This window comes from Manacus candei, unplaced genomic scaffold, assembly GCF_025592945.1.
Source record: "Manacus candei isolate 608988 ecotype Guabito, Panama unplaced genomic scaffold, ASM2559294v1 h1tg000021l, whole genome shotgun sequence".
In the NCBI taxonomy this organism is placed as follows: Eukaryota; Metazoa; Chordata; class Aves; order Passeriformes; family Pipridae; genus Manacus; species Manacus candei.
In genome coordinates this window covers 3,380,683-3,403,756 of record NW_026138069.1, presented here as the reverse complement: position 1 = coordinate 3,403,756, position 23,074 = coordinate 3,380,683, and the positions used below count along the sequence as shown (strand labels likewise).

Below are 23,074 nucleotides of genomic sequence, written 5' to 3'. Positions count from 1 at the left end.
CCACTTCTGGTCAGTAAACTGTCTAGATTACTGACTCACTTCTGGGCCTACACAGGTTGAAAGGAACGTTCTGCAAATAATGGGAGAGCGACTACAAAACCTGGATACACTGACAACTGTAGCATGCAGGGGTCGATGACTAAGTAGGCAGTATTTCCCAGTCCTTTACGAGAACAGTTGAAAATTTCACCCTGTTCTGTAGCAGCCTATCCAATATTCAAAGGGAACTTCCCAAACTGTTTAAAATCTGGGTTAGGGCTAAAAAAAACTGTAAGTCAGTTTATAAACTACCACGAAAGTGCATTTCACCTCACTTTCTCAATCCCAAACAAAAGCATAGAGGAAAATATTTCTGTATCCTCCCATTCTCCTCCAATATGTGAAGTCCAAGGGAAAACACAGTCGATCATCCGAAATTTTGCTTGCCCTCTGGATTTTTGTTTATAATTATAAAAAATTATACTCCCACCATCATAACAAATAAGTAAAATGGGGTATCCCCGCAGGTAAATTTTCAGAGTAGCTACATGGCTGAGCAGCAGTTACTTATTTAAAAGACAAATTAAAGAAGGAACGATCATGTTTTATTTTATTTAAACTATCTACAAACTCAGTTTTATGACTCAATGTTTCTGATCTTAAAACATACAGAAACAAAAGCAGAGTAGTGCAAGAAAGGGGTAGCCTAAGGTTAATTCAGCCCTGAAATGCGGAACAGATTCAGTGCTCAAGAAAACACTGAACATTCTGTGGCTTTAAGTGAAATGCTTCAGAAGAGGAAATATATGTGTAAATACTCAAAAGCATTAATAACTGTCTCAGAATGCTGGCACTGAAACTTAAAAGTCTCTCTCTCTTTACCTCTTACTTATTTACTATTAGGATTTTTTACAAATGTCTATTGAAGTAGTTCCAAGTATGATGAAGGCATAGATGAAATTCTTTCAAGCACAGTAATTTGTTTAAAAAAAACAGATTAATGAGAAATAAAGGAGATGATTTTTAATCAACTGAGGGGCAATTATGGATGACAAATATAGAAACATAGTGACTTAAAAATAGTTCTTGCTGCCATACATTAGAAGGGCACCAGGGTTCAAGATTAATAAAGGGGTGGGCTTAAATGTTCAGTCCAAAACTCGGGTTTTTCCTGAAGAAAAAACAAAGATACAGCAGCTATTCAGCTGTTGTCAAAAGACATCTATTTTCAGTTTGAGAGATACACAATTGTATGAATGGCCATAATATTTTTTTCTTAGTGGAAGAGAAAAGGAAATAGTTACCTGCCTTGATCTTCAGAAAGTCTCAGAAACTGAGAATCAGAGTACAGCACAAGATAAATGTAACCATGGCTTAAGCTCGAACCCTTGTCCACTAATCCAGTGGAAGGTTCCAGTCACTTCAGGGTAAGGTTTAGGACATTCCCCATTGGTGTTTTTTTGGCTTGTATTGTAAAATTAAATAAACAGAAAGTGATTCAGATACTTCCCTAACAGTGAAAGGGACCAATTTCCCTTTTTCCTTTAGCTTTAAATAGACTGACAAATACAACAAATCCTTACACCGGCAGGCATCCAGTTATTCTCCCAGTAGTAACAGGGACTCCTGATGCACATCACAAAATCAGATAATTCATTTTATGTCACTGAATGTAAAGAAGACAAAACAATAGATTTTACCAACAGTGTTTTAACTATATATGGCTTTTAATCTTGGGAGGAGTTTTCTGTGTGTATACCACTACATAAGATGAAATTCGGTTAAACACGTTCTAAACTACTGTAAATCTTTTTAATGTAATGGACAATGAAGGAAATTATGGCATTCTTGAGGGTCATTTTTAAAAATCGTTTCTGTTGCTTACCACTTTACCAAGCTTACAACTTTTTGAATGAAAGAGGTGACGGTTTCAGTTGTGAACTTCATAAATATTTGGAAAAGCCTTTCACTTTCTCTTCCGCGATAACAAACAATTTGCTACGCCAGCTCTCGAGTTTTCAATCTGTTGAGCCCTCTCGTTTTCAAGTGTCTCCTGCCTATCTCAGTGTATTGCTAGTGACCCCCCAGTTTATTTGTGCCCTAATGGAAGTCCCATCAGTCGGGTTGCCTTCGCTGAGTGGCTTTTTTTTTTGTCAGAGCGGGACTTTGACAGGCTTTGCTGCTTTAGAAAGCAAAGATAATGTCAAGTTTTCTTGCATGTTCTATGATGCCAAATCATCGCTCTGGAATGACTGTGGATCTATATGTTTTTATGTTCACCTTTAAATAAGAATTATGGCGATTTTAAAAATCAGATGGTTCCTTTCTTCCCTCTGCCCCTTCCACCAGCAAACTGAAATCAAATGAAATGAAGCAGCTTTCCTAAGCTCCCATTCACCCGTTTGCTTTACGGACTCCAAATTTTGCCCTTTAGACGCTGAGGATTTGATTCAGGATCACACAGATCCTACAGGGTAGCGAGGCATCAGCTCCTCTCCCAAATCCCTGCTTCCAAGGCAGCGCTTCCAAGCGTTGTGCAATCGCCTCGGAGCCGCAGTTAGCTCCGTGGCGAAGGGGCGGAGGGGAAGGAGCGCGCTGGATTCTGAATTTTGAAGCAGAGGTGTCGTATCGGTCAGGGGGGAGGGGGCCGCAGGACCAGATGCTAGAATCCGCACGAAAACTACAACCGTTTCTCTCCTTCGCTATAGGGAACTCTCCCCCCCACCACCACCTTCATTTCATACTCTATCACGTGTTGGATTTTTTGTTTTTATTTTCCCCTCGCGTAGCCCCAATAAAGCTTGAGTTAGTGATGGAGATTCCGAGAGTGCGTTGGAGGGAAGGAGAGACCCCGGCAGTCCGGTGTCAGCCGGAGGCGAGCCCCCGGCGGCGGCCGTGGCTGGGCCAGCCGGCCGAGCCCAGCTGGGCCGAGCCGGGCCGGGCCGAACCAGCCGAGCCGAACCAGCCGAGCCGAGCGGCGGCGGGTACGAGGGGCCCGACCGCGTCCTCCCCCCGGCACCCGCCGCCCGGGGATCCCGTCCCGCAGGGGAACGCGCGAGTCTTTACCTGAGCTGTCGCTTTTCCTTTTGCCAGACCTCTTCTCTGTTTCCACCGGGGACAGAGCTTGCCTGCCATAGTCCCCTGGCGCACACGCTGCCCCCGTGGGGGTGCTGGTGCCCAGGCTGGAAGAGTTCGAACACAGGACAGGGGGGCTGCTGCCCAGCTCCGGGGGTCCTCCTGAGTCGGGCTGAAGGCAGAGGCTGTGCCTGGCCGCGGCAGGAGGAGACGACATCTGAGGAATGTGCCAGTTCGTCTGCAAAGCCTGGTGCTGCTGTTGCTGGTGGTGATGGTGGTGGTGATGGTGGTGGTGGTGGTGCCCCCTATGATGCTGGCTGGCAAACATGCCCTCCTCATTGGGGTATCCCGCTATTATGCAAGAGGAAGAAGAAGAAGACAGATCAGGGTAGGACATGTGGTCAGATCTTCCATGCAGGGCAAGAGAAGACTGGGAGAAAGGGTGCAAGCTCTGCGCAGTGGCATGGGGGCTGCGCAGGCAGCCAAAAAGTGTGTGATCCATGGCATGCAAGTCTCAGGTTCCAGGCAGGAGAGTTTAGGAAAGATCCAACTTCACCACCCTTTGTCAACTTTCACTGTAAACAGATCGGGGCTGGGATTTTTTTTCCAAAACGGCACCGACAGACTCTGCAGCAGGCAGCTGAGCTCAGATAATCCAGGTCTTTAGCCCTAGTGGCCAGTCTCCGCTGCATAAACACTCGGACCTAGATGAGCCGTTCTCAGAGCTGCTCAGATGTCAAGAAGCAGGAGAGGTTGAAGCCAATAGAAGGTGGTCCCAGAGAACTGCTTGAAGGGGGAAACAGCTTCGAGAGGTTATAAATACAGTAGTGTGTAATGTGAGCTGGGGGCTGGCTCAGCAGCACAGCACTGACCACATGCAAACTCCCTCCAAAACGCCAGCGCCGTCCCCGCGCCGAGTCGCTCCGTCAGCGGGGCGGCAGCGCTGCGCGCCCGCGCCCCGGGCACCCGCGGCCGTGCGGGGGGGCGGCTCCGCGGGGGCGCAGCCCGCCCGCCTCTCCCTGCCCCCAGGCGGACCGGGGAGCGCCTCCCGCCGCGGCACCCGCCGGGGCTGCCCCGGAGCCGGCGGGGCCGCCCGCGCACCCCGCCCTGGGCGGGGGGCGGCCGTGTCCCCCCGTCGTGCGGCCCCCGCAGGGCTATCACCGCCCCGTCGGGGCTGACCGGACCGCTCGGGGCGCTGCCGCCCCTCGGGGGCAGCGGGCGGGGGAGCGCAATAAAGACGTGAGGCGAAATACGGAGGGTGACTCTGGGGCGGCCGGCGGGCGTGCGGGAACCACCACCGCCCCATTTCCCCGGGAACTCGAGGGCGCCCGGCAGCGCCTCACCTGAGCGCCCAGGTGCGAGAGCAGCGTGAGGAGCTGAGCGGGCCGAGGCCGGGGCCGAACGCCGCTCCCTCGCGCCCAGCTCCCGGTGCGGGTGCGGGGCATCCTCCCGCTTCGCCCGTGCCCACGGCCCCGCACCCGGGGTGAGCGCGGCGCTGCCCGGGCTGCCCGCATGCACTTTACACTATTCCCTGGCATCAGGGGCTGGTTCTGCAACGAACCCACCGGCGCCCACCGTGCCTGCAAATCTTGTTGCGGAAGGAGAAGTTTTCCTTCTTGCCCCCTGCCCCTTCAAAACAAGAAGTCGCGTAATTTTTATTTCTTGTATCTTCCTTTGCTTCGTTGCGGTCCGTAGTAGATCAGGAGAGACAACCTGGACAGCTTGGGCCTGTCTTTTTTTTTTTTTCTTCCCTTTTTTTTTTTTCGTGTGTGTAGTAGAATTCACTGTAGCCATGAACGCGGCTCATAACTGGTTTAAATCAGGATAACACATTTATTAATCACTGACCAAAGAGGTGCCCACTATGGAAAGGTTTTGTTCTTACCCTTCGAAGTACCTTCCTCCTCCTCCCCTCAAATCAACATTAAAAAAATAATAAAAAGGAAAACCATTGCATTTCTGCAATTTAAGTGTAAATTCTTGGGTCCATGTGTGAAAGATAAAATGAATTTCAATTGCTAGTGGAAAAAAAATCAGCAATTGTATGAGATTTGCAAGAGCTAGTTTCTTAAACGGAAATTGAGTCCTATTTTGTGGGAAATTAGTTTTGCAGACTTTCTAAAAAAAAAAATCTAAAACTTTTGTTCAGCAGCTGCTCTGCTTTTCTCTGCAGTTTCAGACTGAGCTGGAACCTGCAGCAGTCTTTCGACGGTAAGATTTCCCCCCTTTTCTGACATCTAACGCTTTTTAAAAACTGTCTTTAGATTTAACTGTAACAACGCGGTCTTTACAAAGAGAGCAGAGTCCAAAGCAGAAGTTGCTGCCTCTGTGCACCGTTCAAAACTTGATATTTCTTCAGAATAAAGGAAATATACAGTTACAACACTGATGAAATATTTCGTGCTTTTCATTGTGTTTATCGTTTCAATATGTGCTCTAATATTAGAAGAGAGGAGGACAAAGAAATCTCAATGGTTTAACCCCTCTTGGGTTTGGGAACTCGCCGGGCTGGCAGCACAGGGGTGCTGCTGTCCCTCACAAACAAGGCGCTGCCATGAAGCAATAACTGCGAGACAGCGACCGGCGCGGTGCGTCGCGCCCGCAGCGGCCCCGCCAGCGGCGGCCCGAGGGCTGCGGGGGCGGGCGGGCGGCGAGGCCGGGCCGGGCGGCCCCAGGTGGGAGCTCGGGGAGCGGCGGCGCGGCCCCCCCGCACCGCACCGCTGCCCTCCGCGGCTCTCCAACCTGCTGCTGTCCGTCCGTCCGTCCGTCCGCCCCGGCCACGGGGGCGAGACCCCGTCGAGGAGGCCAGGACCCCTCCTTCAAGGGCCGCTGCCGCTGAAGCCCTGACACTGCCACAGCTGCGAACGGGTCGGGGAAGTCCCGAACCCAAGCCGGTGTAAAAATGCCTTTTCTTAATTCTGGGGCATGGCCACGCAGGATTTCTCGCACACGATAAAAAAATTGAAATAACTGAAGTACAATGAAGAAAGTGAGAGGGTGCGAGGGGGAGGAAGAAAGATTAGGTTTCCAAGAGAAATAAGAAACGGAGCCAAATAGGACCTTTTAGAGAGAGGTAGGAGAGGCTCCAAAAGGTGAAGAAGAAGAAGAAGAAAAAGAAGACTGCAATAGCAAAGCTATAATGGCAAAACTTAGTGTTTGCCATTAGCTTCATAGTCAAATCTGAATATTCGGGACTGTGCTTCCCAGGGTTTTTGAGTACCCTAATAAGTTCACAAGTCCTACATCAAGTATTCTTATTACTTCTTTAATAACAGGTTTTAAGCACACAAGAACTGGAAATGCAATTCTCTACAGAGCTTTATGCTTTCATTTTAAACTATAAAAGGAGAATGCAAATATAGGCAACTGAAGTTAAGGCAAATAAGCAGCTTCAAATGCTTACTGAAATGATTCAAAAACTTTCTGTGCAGAGTTATCAAATACCTATGGCTATATGATACCATTCTTTGTAAAAAAATACACTTTTTAGTTAAACCTTCAGTGCAAAGTGTCTCAGTGAAACAATTACTGAAGAAAGTGTAAGCAGTTACAATTACCTCTCAATATTAATGATTGAATTCTTGTTCATATTGTATTTTTTCAGAACGTGTGTTTGACCTACATGTGGTACAAAAGCATAACTTAAATCAATGCCAGCAAGTTTGCCCAAAGCTTATAAACATCAAGTGAAAAAATAGAATGTTTTAAATATGTGAAAACAGTAAACTGTTTAACTTATAAAAACATCTGGAGCCAACACAGTTTGGAACATTATCTATATTTTCATGTATGGGCTACTATTTGCATTCACTTTGTGTATTTTGCTTTTGGTGGTGGGTTGTTTTTGGTTTTTTTAACTTACAATTTATGTGGAAAGAGATCATATAAAATTGACCTGAAAGAACCAATTTACAATTCCTCCTCTTCAGGACTTTTGTAGTCTTGCTCACTTTTTATGTTGGAGACTGAAAGGATCACCTTCCTGAATATTTATCAGAATGTAAGTAGGATTCTTGATCAGTTCTTTCTAGTGCATGGTTTGCGTATTTGCAGTATTCGTATTACAGTAAAATCAGATAGTCATACTTGGGGACCACCATTTGAGTGGTACAAAATCGTTGTAACTTACCTGAAGTCAGTAAAAGGATGGCATTTTACACCATTTAAGAATATTCTTCTTACTTAAGATAAAGCTTACAAATATGAATTCAGTTTATTTTAGCCAAAGTTTTTATTGTACTCGAGAGCCTACCAAAGCAAGAGGACGAGGTTTCATTCTACTGTAAACATGATCAGTTTGTATTTTTCCATGGCAATTTGGTGAAGGTAGGCATCATTTAACCTTAGAGTCAATCCAGATTCACAACAGATGCATGCTTATTTTCAGCCTTTTCTTTTTTTCCATAATTTTTGCCTGTTTAACTCTCTTAGAAGCAATATGATTCGTTTCTCATGATACCTGTGCTGCAATGGAAACCCACAGATAAAAGCAATAATAAAACCGGGGGATTATGCATTATTACAGAGATGCTTGAATGCCTTAAGTGAAAATCATTGCACAGAAAATGAATAATTTGTTGACTGAGTAGTCAAAAATACTGAATCCCTGACTAGTGAAAATTGACAATAATCACATTTACCATTCATAAACCTATGGTATACCAGTATCTTTACAATACTTCTCCATAAAACCATCATTTTCTGAGAAATTACACTACCACAATGCTTACCACATAATTTTAACATTGCATTTCTGTGGTATACTTCCATTTCACTCTCTGTAGCGCTTACATGTGCCATGGTTTAACACTTATCAGACACAATTTTTTCTACAACAGATCTACAAAAGCCTGAATCCATATTTCAGCTACTTCTCCCATATACATATGGCTTCTGTTCTAATTTTCATGATCTCTGAGTATTACAAATCTTAAAAGTTATGCCAACAATTTAGTATATTATAGAAAAGTTGTGCCTAGTTATGAGGCCCTCACTGAAAATGATGTAAAAGTCTGCATTGCATCACTAAAAGTTACTTGAATTGTCAGCCCACTGTAACAAATAAAATGTCTTATGCTTCCTATTTAATTTAATAAACTGATGAAATATTAAAATGGTAAAGTACTTGAGGCTTCACACCTGAACTATGATGTTTCAGGAACGTTTCTACAATTTGAGCTATGGGAAAGTTGTGTTAGATACTCAAAAGTTCCAGAACAAGTTATATTCAAAACTTTGGGGTGTGTTTGTTTTTAATAGATAATTTATTTGCAAACTGAACCATCTTGCACAATACTATTTGTTTCCCAATCTGCATGTTATACTACAATTTAACAATTGTCTTTATTCTAGTATTATCTCCACTTAAAAATACTTGAACTAGCAAACAGCTATGACAAGCTTTGTAGGGCACTTTAATAATGTGTATCTTTAAGTTGTATTTAGAAATGCATTCAAAATGCATATGCAGGCAAGTCAATGATGCCTGAAAAATGTTTTTCATTTTGTTGTCTCCGGATCTTGACAATTACACGCTACCCTCCGTCCATTCTCCTGTTAAAATTACTAATCACAGAGGAAAAAAAGGCTTGTATTTTTACATATTAATCATTTATTATTTGATACAATTCACATTGTGGATTTTGATCTGTATATGCATTGAAAAGACATTTTACCAGAGTCCTCGTTAAAAATGCAGATACCGTTGTGCATGGAAGAAAGGCAAAGTGTATTTTCATCTCTTTATATTTCTAACAACGTTTGCTTCTTACTGTGCTGCAAAGTTAATATCTTGATGATTCTACTTCAAGTCTGAGTCACCCAGAACAAAAAATACAGATGATTGAAAACTTTGTGCATCAAAGATTTACACTATGACTTACTCATTTACTGGGTAAATACACAGTATGCTTACATTACAAAGGTTTAAATGGAGAAAAAACCTACCACAACCTGAAATATTTATTGCCCCCTGGCTGACGTTTCCAAGTCCTTGCAGGATCAGCAGCAGGGGGCATATTTCATAATTCTGCCTCCATCAGAGGACATTAGGAGAGTGATAAGTCACTAATTTTCGTCATCTCTTTTTACAGGTTAATGAGTAAAATACTACTTTTACAGTGTGTATTCGTAGTAATTCCTAATTTTCTCTACTCTGGAGGGAGAAAAAGACACATATGCCTATATCTATGCACCAAGAATAAATAATTACAAAATATCTAGGTTTTTATAGCTGCTGGGATTATGTTATTTACTTTGCAGGTGTGTATGCTATGATTTATAGTGTGATGAGCTTTAGACTTGGAGCAGAAACCCCTAACTAGCTAGTATTTGGAACAGAAAGATATTCACTGCCCTGCAGAGCTCAGGCTTTATTCATTTCACCAGTTTCACATGGGAGTAATCCTGTGTTTTTACAGAGTCCTTTTTTGCGTTCATGGCGATTTTCTTGACTAGAAACATTTTCAGGATTGCAATCTTAATTAATAATAGCTGTAGGAAAGAAAGAGTTAAAAATTGGATGTACTTTTTAATGCATAACTGCATCATGCACCCCAAAACCTAATATCAGGTAACACTAACAACAGATAGGAGAAATTAAGTGCAAAATAACAATTGTTTGAAATCATAATTTTAGATTAAATTGAGGGGGGTTTTAGATGCAGATATTTTGGCTTGTGAAAGAATGGGGGGGGGGAAAGATAGATTTCCCTAAAAAATACATGCCAAGAAGTGCTTAATTTGCAGATAAAGTCTCAAAGATTTTGATTAAGGAAGCTATTTTAAGTTTGCAGGCATCAATGACACTAAAAAAAAAAATAGGTAAGTTCTTAACTGTCATGGAGAAGCATTCGAGTGACATACCTTGAGACTGACAACTTCCAAATCCATGTTTGCATAAACTCATTTTATATTTTATTTCACCGAAACAGAATGCAGCTTTACTGATGAGCTGTGAATATATTGTACTACTCCTTGAAAGAAACCTTTCCAGTATATTTTTATTTGTCATGCTTTATTAAGCATCACACTTGCATGTCCTTTGATAAAATGTGATAGGTCTCAGGTTGGGTTCAATAAACTATTCTAGCAAGGGACTGCCTTTGAGTCATTTTCACATCATCTAAGTTTACATATTGCATTTTGGTGCACTGAATCACTGTAGCCACTGTCCTCTCTTGTTTAATGTATGTCTCAGATATTTCATTTAAATTTGATGCCCACAATAAAAGTGTGAAGACCATTTATTCCTATCCCTTCTCTTTCGAAAAAAAAGTGCCTAGCACTGCGGGCTTGGTGAAGCTCAGCTGTAAGAAGAGGTGTATTATTTGGAATACTTTTCAGCTGACTGAGACACAAATGCAAAGTACAGCAATGTGGGGACACTGTCTGGTTTTGTGTTATTCCCTCATAGGTAATTTGTCCATGAACTTCATGCATTTGTGTATTTGAGCTGTAGAACATATCACTCAGGGATTTAGATTTTACTTCATAATCCAAGTATATTTTAATACAAGATGGTAAACTAAAAATATTTTCCATCTAACTGTTTCAAAAACGCCATGTGTAAGAGAACACAACAAAACGGAATTAACTCATAACATATGCAACTCTTATTTGTGCAAGAGCAGTATATGCCCCTAAATCCAGACTGCAGCATCTGGAGGCATAGCATGTCTCTAATGGAAGAGAAAGGCACGAGACATGTCAGCTTCTTGGCTATGTTACGCTGAAAGCCGTGTTTTTTCCTTCACGATACCCAATACAACTCTGATTAAAACTAATAAAACAGACACTGTCCAGGTAAACTGCCTTCATAGCATTTTGCGTTTTTCAGCTTGCTAGTTGTAGGCAATGGGTTTAAGCTGAGATAGATTTTTACTATGTAATAGAAAAAAACCTCTTAAATACTGTTCTTTTGTTTGAAACAATGAAATTCAAATCAAAACTAACATCTCACGGTATGAATTGTGTTCATAGTGCATCCAAACCTACGCATTCCCATTTTTGAAACCCCTTTTTGCTGTTACCAAGATAACTTGTAGTACCACTTTTTCCTCCTAGTAGTATTAAAAATAATGTATTTTTCATATACTTTTACTACTGTGATCAGCTTGCTAGAGAAAAACATTTTAGAGAAACAACCCACTCTAAGTGTTTTACAACAAGAACTGTCTTCATACTTGACCTTGAGAAGTGCTGAGTCTTTTCTTTTCCCCAATGACCTTACAGGATCAACTTCATTGTTAGACTGTAGTAGCAATTTTTAAAAGTGCAGCTAAATGTAAATACTGTTCCCTGTGACTACGAAAAAAAAAACCAACACCAACACACTGAAAATTGCATTTTGAACCAAACCTGGTGGATAAAATATTTTACTAATGCATTTTCAATTTTTTATTGCACTAAAATTGTTAAATGATCTGCTATAGAAGTTGAGATGTCTAATTTTAAATTCTCTTTCATTCTTTCTTTTATCAGCTAATCTCCTCTGTTATATTCATAGGAAAAAAGGGACAAAGTATGCCTGTCTCCTATATTTATTCTTATTTGCAGAAAATACAAGTGGAAACTGAGAAACTGCATTATTACTAAGACACTAAACTTGAAAATCCCATCATGAACTGCATACTGGATGTATAAATACACATATGTGTACGCTAAAAGAGGGTGTTCAGCCGTGCAGAAATACAAGCTTACCTCCAGGCTCAAACCCTTAATGTACAATTAAAACAAATTGGGTTAGTGCCCGCTTTCTTTTAATAACAGGGAGAGTTCTTAGACGCATTATACTAAAAAAGAAGTCTCACATTAAATCAAATGAAGGAGCAGAAAAAGCTCCTTGCACAGATTACCAGACAAAGTTCTGACTTTGCTTCCTAGCAGAGTAAAATGTTTGGGAATGTATCTAATCTAACACACCCTATAAAACTGTGCAGTAGTCCCTGGTATAACAGTGAGCTGTATGGAAGACAGAGTCACATCTCAGAGCAAAATGCCAAGATTTCAGCCTGCAGTCCAAAACTGCCTCTTTAATTTCTAAATTATGAAGCTGTGTATCCATTTTGGAAAGTTGGTAGGTAGCCTTCTCATATACATGTACAGTAATTTCATTACATATGACCCCCTGCAGTGGTAATGGGCTTTCTTAAAAACATACCTTGACTTGATGATGAGAATATTTTGCTTTAAAAATAACTCATATATTTAATTTTTAATATGGCAGGCATGGCATGTATCCAGGGGTGCAGGCAGTAAGTTTACCCTTTACAATTTGTAGTCAATCAGACTTTCCCAAATGAAGTCCCATAAATATGAACATGCATTGCTTGTTTGTTTTCTTGTCTTCTTTTTGTTTTTCTAAGTTTCCTTTATTGGTATCATAATAGTATGACCAAAATATAAGGAAATAACCATACCATATTAAACACAGGAATACGCTTTCACAGTCATTTATTGTGCATAGCTAGTAAACATTTCCTGGCAAACAATTTAGAGAGTCCATAAATTCCATCCTAACGCTACTTCCGTAGCTAGATGCAGTGCACCATACACGAGGGTATTAGCTCAGTCTCTCTCATCCGGAATGGGTGGATTGGAATTGAAAATTCCCCACCCCCCCATTATAGCACCATATGTCTCGAAAGTCTATCCTCTCTCAGGGCAAACGGCTCCTCTCAGATCCGCCTGACGGATCACGACCGAAACACTGCTGTCTCTCGCTATTTAATCCAACAGCATTTCTGAAGTAGCTATCGGGAGAGCACAACGGGCCAAGCATCCCTTTGGCATTAGTGGCAGTTCCCCACGCAGAGAATATCAAGGATATGGAATAGTAGAGGGAAAATCTACCACACCATGCCAATTTGTATGGAAAATTTGATTGTCAAGCAAGGGGCAGGGAAAAGAAGAAAGCCTCTCATTCCAGTAAATTGAGCAGTGCTTATGATTCCTGAGTTCCTTATGTAACTGGTTAATCAGTGTTAGTAGACCAACTTTGCAGCATTTTCAGAGGTACTGAGTCTATAAGAATTTCAAACAATTTTCTCTAGATGTCTTATTGAGGTGTTTATAGGTTGAGGGATTACTAGGGGAACAGTTTATCCATAAAGATTTTGGGTGGATTAGATTTCTGCTCAATATTTTTCAGATCTTTTTCTGTGTGCACATCAATTTATAACGGGAAAAAATGTCCTTTAAATAACACTCTAGCCATTTGATGTTTGAAAGAATTTGTGTGAGATGATCATGTTAAGGTAAAGTTCATATTGTTATTTGAGGAGACTAAGCAGTCATATTTCCACCAGTTTATGTCCTTATTACAGGTATACATTAATATCATTCATGTTACAGGTATTATTTCCAGATTATTTTGGATTGAAAACAAAGAGTTAGCAAAAATCTGGACTCCTTCCAAATTTCCAAAGACCAGCTCAAAAGCTCAAAGGGGTTCAGTCACCATGTCAAAGTTCTGTTTTAAGATTTTTAGTTTTACAGGATATTAAAACCTCTCCCGTGTGCTCCTTGAGTCATAATCTGAGGAAGGGTTATATGATAACAAAGGGCAGAAAGATTGTATTTCGCTGGTCATGAAAGACTTCTTGGGTTTTAACTCCCTGGTTTTAAAATTCTCTTTCATTTATTTCTATTGAATGGAACAACTTCTTCTTAGTTACCAGCTTCATTATATATATTTAATAATCCATGTATATTACTGTAATCTTTCATCAAATGTGCTGTCCTTTGAAATATTATTATGTGAACAACCAAAATTTTAGAATAAAAAGTATTGCACCTTTTGAAAATAATTAAAATTACCAGGACTTCAAGATCTAGAATTTTAGATTTTTTTGCATGTGTTCTTTGCCCAATGCTCGACAGCAGACCTTGTACGAGCATCCCTCATTGTCTGGCTACTCATCTTTACAACCTCCCTTTACTTCCTTCTATTACCTCTAAGGCACCGAATCCTTCAAGGGTACTCTGAAGAGAAGTAGTTTGTGGTCTTCAATTTGCTCAACTTATTGTTGGATGATAAAGCTCCTAATTCTTTTCCTGGATCAGGACCTCTGCCAGCTTCCTTTCATTGTGCATATGGGCAAACAGAGCAAGAAGAAAAATAACGCTCCGCTTGTTCAGCACAACTCCAGCAGTCATTTTCTCTTTTATGTTTCCAGTGGATCTGATTGCTGGCAAAAGCTGCCAGAAAAAGACAAGTCTGATCAGAAAGAGCATGAGCAGAGAAAGTCCAGTTTCCCAGATACATAGCCTCAAGCACTATTTTGTACTGGTGATAGGGTGTATCAGCCACTGGGCTTGGTCAGCCTCGGCCTCTCTCAAATCATCCAAATGTTCCTGCACATGTGAACATCCCCTAATAACTCTCGTGGCATTAATTCTTGTCTGATTGGTACAATAGGGTTTTTCTCATATTTAACATTACACTCGTGTGGTTATATGGATTTTTTTCCTTGACTCTCCTCATGGTACAGAATACCAATAACAAATTAAATTCACGTGTTTTATGTACATTACATAGTAGGAAATAAATCTGTGTAGAAAATGTAGCTAGTTCTTGTGCTTGCAGAGTCGCTCTGCATTTATTGCATTGAAGCCAAATTGATTGTTAATCCATTTTAATACTTATTTTATTCTCCAAATATGTTTGGTGTCTCCTTTCCCAACTGCCATATAAGTCAGTATTGTACGTTCATAAGGCACTGGCAAAAAAATAGCTGAAAACAGGTAAGATACTGTGGTTTTGCTGATAAAATGTTTAAAATTCTACCAATTAATTTTAGATGGTGACCAGTTGAATTATCAGTAATCTTTTAATAGGATTTCTGTAGAGATCTTTGCTGTGCACTGAACGGGAGAGCTTTGCATCAAAATAGGCAAGAGAAAGGGCAAAAGAAATTAAACCAGATCATTATAAGGCAACTATACCTAAAATTAGAAACGTATACTGTAGACATTCAGTTCAGGTCTGTCGTTAAGAATAGTCTGCTCACGACACAAATAGAAATGCAATATTCCTCTTTAAAAATGTTTCCAGGAAATCATGTAGCAAGAATTAGGAGATGCATTCCCTGCAAACATTCTTATTTAATACCATTTTTAATAGGTTTCACCCTCTTAAAGAATGGGATTAAATCAGGGTGAGGTAATAGGGTGTTTTGATCCAGTTAGCGAACTTTACCATGAGGCTAGTGGCAAGTTAAATTATTATAATATGGAACAGCATTTTGTGAAGAAAACTACTGAAAGTCTAACAGTTTGAGTGCTACTGACTTCAAAGAGTCTGGAACTTCAGACACAATTTCCAGAATTTTATAATTTGTTATAATTGTAGCTGCATTTTCAGTATGTTTTGTATTTCTGCTTAAAGCATTGAAGTGAGCAATCTGCATGTGATACTGTAAATAAAGAGAGGCTACAAGAGAACACTGTGACTACAGGTTCACACTTTACTCCTACCAAAAAACTAAAAGAGCTTCTGTGCGTTAAATCTTTCACACCTCTCAGTAACTGTGTCAATATTTTTAAAACTACACTTTATTATGAAGCAATAATCTAAACTGTAGTTGAATCAAGCTGTCATTTTGTCTTACTCTTAATGCCTCCTTTGAAAGATTCTCATTGCTGTCACATTTAAATAATAATTTTAAAAGTCTGTATTTCTTTCATACAGGTCACAAAATAGCTTAACATGTTAAAAATGCTTACAAGGTATGGAATAGTATTAAACGGGAAACCTCAGAGTGTCCATAATAAAACAAATTAAAAATGACTCTTTCCCTAACTGAATCCAACAAGGAGGAATTCTCTACAAGACTTCAGTCTAGTGACAGAGGAATCACAGTATTAAAAATTAATTGCTTATGCGCACATAGCTAAAACTCGATTATATTTGTTACGAGCAAATGCATTAACATCCAATATTTACATTTGTTGGTATAAGACAATCAGCTTTTACAAAGTTGACAGCGACTCTGAAACAGTTATACAGAGAAAGTGTTAAAGAAAAAATTGATTGACATCTTCAGTCTGTTAAAGTCACAATCAAGGAAAATCTTCTACTCCTTTGTTGAAAATAATAAAATGACTTTGTATGTGAAAGTAATACTATAAAAAAACAACAAGCAAACAAAAGGGAGGAGAAGGGGGGAAAGTAACAATTAATGCAAATTACAAGCTGGGAATTATAGAGCATTTTAAAGAAAGACAAATATCACAAAGAGAAAACAGAGACAGGGACAATATGAGGACATTTTGAAATTACATTATGAACAAAAAAATCCTTACTAAATGGAAATAACCAGGACTTTTTGTAATAACATTTAAAAAAAAAAAAAAAAGGAAAAAAGCATTCTCAAATACTTTTCTTCTGCATTTTGGGAAAAATTCAAATGATGTATTCATATCAGATGAATATGATGCTCTATTTCAGTAGTTACACAGGAGTACGTTAAATAGCAGCTAATAAAACTAGACATTTTTAAAATCAGTAGACCCAAATAATTTGCATGGAGGTATTTTAATACATTTGGCAGAGAACCTGTCTGCATGGTTAGTGAGGATTTTTAGTATATCCTGGAGAACTAGGGAGGTTCAAGGGAACTATGTAAAAATTTTTGTGAATAGTTAAAAAGAATAAATGTGATGACCTAAATGTCAGTAAGCATTGCAACCACACGTTGATCTAAAGCAAAATAAGGAATGGCTTCTAGGAATATTAGTTCATTTTAATCAAAGCAGTGAGAACAGAATTTTCTGGAAAACCATCTTGCCAAAGCTAACTAGATATCACTTAATAAGGGTATAAATTTGGTAGGATAAAGGTAATTTTAGTATTATTAAATATGTAGAGGAATATTGGAAAGTCTTTTCATTGTTAATCATAATATTTTGATGAAGAAAAAAATTATTAAAATCAATATTGTACCTATTAGAGTCAAATATCAGTCTCAGCCATGTATTAAGTGGAGAGAAATAGTGGTGTTTGTTTTAACAGTGATCCACAAACGCGTGACCCTGTCACTTTTTTTTCCTGTGACTCTTCTATCAAATTTAAAAAAATATATTTAGAAAGTTTGCATTTGAAATTATTGAAAGATTAATAAAAAAAGAGCAAGCCCAGTCACTGTATACCCAGATTGCTCAGGAAACTGGCCACAGTTAACAAATGGTAGATTTCGATCCAGGGAAAGATAAGACACTGCTATAATAACAAAGACTATACCACTGCTACAAGGTAGGGACCCTGCTCACAGACTGAAGTCAGTCTGAAAAAGGCCGTAGAGCAGATAATCAGTGCAAAAAACTGTGAGTACAAGAGGGTAGATACAAATCTGAAACAACCCATGGGCACATCACCAGACAAATATACAGTATGGTTGTGTTACCTCTGTCCTTGGCACAGACGCAACCAGTTCTGGAAATACTGTGACCACAATTCAAGAGAGTTTGTTGAAAAATTGGAAAAGGTTCAGAGGAAAGCAACAAGAATGATGAAAGGAGTGGAAAACATTCCTTGTAATGAAAGACTCAAGGAGCTCGATCTATTTAGGTTATCAGGGAGACATTTAAAAAGCTACTTGATCACAGCTTATAAATAACTATGTGAGAAACAGAAATTTGATAACACTACAGTTTTCAGTCTGGTGACAAAGGTGTAACAGAAGCCAGTGGCAAGAAGATGTAGTTGGAGAAACACACCGGAAGGTTTAAATCAAGATGGAAGACTTTTTTTTTCTGTTAAAATCACACACACAGAGAAAAAAGAGTAATTCAGAAAAGTTCTGTTGCCTCTTACACGGGGGGGGGCAGACTGAGTAGATGATCATAATAGCCTTTCAGTTTTATAGGCCATGAATCTACGGCTTCAATTGCAGGCTTCTCCGCTCTGTATTTTCTTACGCCATCACTGGGCAGATCCAACCAGTGGAAAGTTAATCGGAACCAGGTGGAGCCTGCTTTTTGCTGCACAAGGGAGATTCCCCCTGAAGCTACTTTGGATAAGACCAGGATTTGACTGGACCAAAGGAATTAATACAGTATGAAGAGTGTGTGTCTATTATATTGATGCCTACCCTTTCTAGTTATTGAAAATTTTATTGATATTTGAGTAAGTAGAAAACACAGGCTTTAAGGGGTGAAATATGGTAAATTTTATGACAAGTGATTTTAACCCCCCCCACACCTTATCGGCTCCAGAAAAGTAAAAGGAAATAGGAAATTACACACAAGCACCTAGGGCACTGTTTAGGCGAGGCAGAGTATGGGAGAGCGAGCTAACTCATTTCGCCTGATTTTTGTGCTTTTGAGAGTAGCGCAGGTCCAAAAACTTCACTTCAACCACAGAAGTTTTTGAATTAACATTGTTGTTAGGAGAGACTGCAGGAGGAGGTGGAGCAACAAAGGAAAGAGAAATGCTAACGGAAAAAAACACATATAAACAACATACCATATGTAGGACACTCACCATATGCCAGCCTCACTTTTTTGCTCTCTCTCTAATGTGGTCCAATAATTCCAGTCATCTAGAGGTTTATTCACACTGTCTATTCAGGCATTTGATTTAGGTCCTTTGAATTGCAGCAGCACCCCCTTGCCTACAGCCCCCCGGCACCTCTGTCTTGCTGCCAGCTACGCAGGCAAGTACAAACACCTAGGTTTAGTTCTTAAAACTGTGCCTAAGTCGGATATCTAAGTTAGCCTAAAGCTATTGTATAAATACCACTCTTTCCTATTAAATTAAAAAAAAAATAAAAGGAAAAAATCATTGCTATGGAAAAAATTACTTGTTTAAACTACAGGGATATAAAAGTGCAGGAAAGTTTACAAATTCAAGGCCAGCTCCTTAGCCAGCTCATACGCTGGCATTCAGATAAACAGGCTGACTCCCATTTGCCCTGGCAAAAGTGCAGCCTTCAAGCTGGTTTTACAAATCAAGTCAGCCACCTGATTTTGTTGGGAAATGCACATATATTTTCATAAAATACAGAAAAGAAAATATAACAATGTAAGTCCTTTAAAAAAAAAAAACAAAGCAAAACAAAACCAAAACCAAAAACAAACAAACAAACAAAAAAAACCAAACCAACCAACCAAACAAAACACCTCAGAGGGAAAAAAAAAAACTAAAAAGAGAAAGTTGTGTAGGAAGTGGCAGCTACTGCAGTCTGCAGAAAGCACTTCTTTTATGAAAGCAGAGAAAAAGTAGCAAGAGATCAGCAACAACCTCAACAGCAATTGAAAATAATGTACTTTTGTGACGAAGTCTCTTACTTCCCTTCCTGGATAAATTGCAATTTTATTTACAAAACACATTTTAAATGCTTTGCTGCCCTATACTAGCTAATAGCTTTACTATTACTTCATTTTTATCATGTGGTACTGCAGCAAGCCGAAGTAAGCACAGCATGCGGATCTCAGCTCAGCACAAAGTTAGAGGTTGCACAATAGCATAAAGGCAACTTTGCATAAATGTTGTTGAAAGACAGTGAAGAGAGAAGAGGAAATTCTGCATCTTTAGTGCTATGTCTTTAATACTTGATATATATCAAAATAACTCTATATACTCCTGGAACCTTTCTGTTAAAATGTCTCTAACTCTAGGGACACATTCTATGAGGCAGTTATGCACCATTTAAATGTGAAAAATGCTCACTGTACTTGGAAAAAGATGTGTGATGTGAAGTGTTTTTAAGAATAATTGAATGATTTTGTGATTCATTAAATGCTTTTTTCCTCAGCAAGCAAGTAATGGCTTTTCCACGAAGCACCCAAAGGGTGAAAAGTTAAACAGTTAGAAGGAGTAAAGCGTCCTCAGGAAGAGGATCATTTACAGTGTTTTTTGTTTTATTTCTTATCTCTTTTTTATTCCAAGACAAAGAACAAAGAAGGAGGGAAAAAACTGAGCAACTGTATGTAGGAAATTAAAAAGATGGAATGCTGGGGACAAAAGTATACGTGGCAGTTGTCTATTCTTTGGTTTAAAAGGAAATAGAGAAAAATTGTGGCACCTAAGTTTTATTGAATATGGCTTCATATACATATTCCTGCTGAGACCATGGGATCAGTTCTTTTATGGGAGAGAAAAAAAAGAGCTGTTTTCATATACCCAATATATCTTTAAGCCAAAGTGTAAATCTTCAGTTTCTTCCCTTTTTTTTTTTTTCCTTTAAAAAAAATCTAGGGAAACAATACACACCTTGACTTCTGCAAAAAAGATCTCTGGCACAATCACAAGACGCCTGCTTAAATAATACCCAAAAGGTAACTCCATGCATTCCACTGGCCAGAAATAATTCACAGCACGATGAATCCACAAGAAAGTCAATAGCATATTATAACGCTCTTAGGGGAGCTGTAGCTATAAGAGCAATGTGAGGCAATGCCTTAGCATGAGCTATCACTTTATATATGAGCTGTATACACGAGCATGAATTATATTACAACATTTGACACACTATGGCTTTTGATCTACTATGACTTATGACCTCTGTCCTATTGTGACATTTATGCCTAAACCTGTAGAGAATAGTTCAAACAATAGAACATACATGATAGATAACCCTTAGATAGGATAAAAGTGTATAACAAATATAAACACTCATGCTCAGGGCAATAGCTAGCCAAAAACTGCCAACGATTAGGAAGATACTTCCTCTGGGATATGACATTATGAATTTTCTTGCACCTTCCTTTGAGGCATCTGGAGCCAAGGATACTAGCCTAGATGGCTCACTGGTCTGATTGGGTATGGCAGTTCTAATACTTCTGTGAACATACGATAGTGTGGAAAAATTCAGCTTTTATGGTTAATAGAAAGTTCTTCATAAGACAGGAAGGAATCTTTGACCAGTGATAAAATCCTTGTGAGCTTTCAGCTGAAAAGCCAGTTGAACTTTGTGTAGATTCTGTTTCCACCCAGATCAACTGTAATTTCCTGCTGATTTCAGTAGGAGCAAAAGAAAAACTGCGAAGAAGCCCCATATACTGTCTTGTATGGGCAAGCACTCAGAACCCACAAGCAACCACATTTTATTTTTAATGAAAAAAATAATAATCCCTGTCGATCTGGGGTCTCATGGGGTTTTCCAGATAGCAAGGGTTGCACTTACTTCCCTCTACAGGAGGGAGAATTTGAAGACAATCTTTTACAGCCCATGTGCTAGTCTATTTTTTTAACAGCTCTGATTCGTTTGGCCTGTTCCAGCAGCTTCCAGCTGCAATCTTGGACTCCAAAGGCTGGCTTCCTGATCATCAGCTACCTGGCTCCACAGAACAGTCCAGGGACCAGGCATTCAAATGCAATTAAATTGCTCTCCAAAAGAAAGCTGGAGAGCAAGAAATAGTGCTGGCATGCTGCAGAAAAGCAGGAAGAGAAAGAATCAACTGACAGTCTATATAGCATAAGACTGGAGTCTTTGGCTAAAATGTGGAATTATACTGCATCTTGGAAAAAAAATAGGGACCATAAAAGCAGATATGGAATGAAGGTATCCTTAAGGCCTTGGCATAAAAAGTTTTCAGCATTTTTCAACAGTTGGATATAGACACATTGGTAAACTTTTATCATAAATCATATTTTTAACATTACTGCCATAACTTTAAGATCTGAATTTATTATATTTTCATAAAATATAATAGCTATAGCTTGTCTGTACCAGCTGTAAATGTGATTTTGTTTAATTAACCTGATTTTAAACCATCCAAACAGAAGAAGTTTTTGGATAAATTTTCAGTTGTGCTAAAACCACATTTATTTTAGTACAGCCCTCCTTGATTAGTTTAAGCAAAATAAGTCACTGAACTTGTATCTGGACCTCATAGACCAGTATTTATATTCCTTTGAAAGAAGTTAATTTTAAAATCAGGGACATTCATACTGGTACGGCAAGGTCCTGTCACCTCAGTTAGACTGAACCTCAGCCCTGTGGGAACTCTGCTCTTGCATCACTCAGTACAAAGGGCTGAAAAAGGGATCACTCTTCAACAGGTGAAGTCTGCAGCTGCCACCTCCATCTCTGCCTGATTGCCTGGCTGTAGACTGGGAAGCATTTCTGGAACAGTACAAGGAATTTACAGTGAGGAAAAAGCATTGTAGGACAGAAAGATAATGCATTAAGCAAGGCCTAGAGATTGGCAAATCACCCTTTCTGGCGGAAAATTTACACATGCACAAGCTATTAGTACTATCTCCTTAATACAGTGAAATATATGACCCCCAGCACAAACAAGCCTCAGATGATACCTGTTATCTACACATGTCCTCATACATAGATATTCCTGATGTGTCGTTCTTGATATGTTGCGGGAATGATGCCCAGTGGTGTTTGTTTGAAAGTGAACCACTGCAAACAAGTTGGATGGACCAGCTTTTGCTGTTGTATTCTCCTGATAACTCCTGTTACAGGAGATAGATACAAAACAAAGCTTGACAACTTCCTCTGTCTTAAAATTAATTAAAACTATGACAGAAGCAAGACAAACTCTAAATAAAACTTTATTAATTTTTCACTGAAATATTTCTTTTTTTCAGAAGCAGAACTGAGTATTGTTGTGCTGGCTCAGAATCACATTCTGAGTTGGAAGGGACTCACAACAATCATCAAGTCCAGCTCTTAAGTGAATGGCCCATACAGGGATCACAGCCATGACCTTGATGTTACTAGCACCATGCTTTAACCGACTGAGCTCTTCTCAGAGCGTGAAGTAATACAGCAGCATTAGTGGTAAAAAGATGCAGCATCCTGAACTAAGTTTCACCTGTATAACTTTAACTATTTTGTAGCTTAAAGACAAAATGAAAACTTACATTTGGAAGAAGCAGGTACTTCCAACCACAACTCATCTGATTTATTGCAGATACCTACTTTGTATGATTGAGCCATTCTCTAGACTCCCGTGACTCAATCTCGAAGCGGCTCTCGCCCAGAGGCCAGTTAAGACACAGTTCTCTCCACTCCATTAGAGGAGTCACCAGAGTCCCCAGAACTGTTATGCTACCATA

At 39.6% G+C, this 23,074-nt stretch overlaps 1 protein-coding gene and 1 long non-coding RNA gene across 2 annotated transcripts in view; one reads left to right on the top strand and one right to left on the bottom strand.

Annotated features, from left to right (window-relative positions):
* Positions 1-4,034, bottom strand: part of MEOX2 (mesenchyme homeobox 2) — a 54,646-nt gene extending 50,612 nt beyond the window's left edge. Inside the window, exon 1 of the mRNA XM_051785995.1 lies at positions 3,046-4,034. Coding sequence (XP_051641955.1) covers positions 3,046-3,556 — 511 coding nt within the window. The 5' untranslated portion in view covers positions 3,557-4,034. The remainder of the gene's footprint in view (positions 1-3,045) is intronic.
* A 1,196-nt stretch (positions 4,035-5,230) lies between these two features.
* The window catches only part of LOC127470465 (uncharacterized), a 28,960-nt gene continuing 11,116 nt past the window's right edge, over positions 5,231-23,074 (top strand). The window contains exons 1-2 of the long non-coding RNA XR_007904304.1: positions 5,231-5,265; positions 6,984-7,054. This is a non-coding gene — a long non-coding RNA (uncharacterized LOC127470465). The remainder of the gene's footprint in view (positions 5,266-6,983; positions 7,055-23,074) is intronic.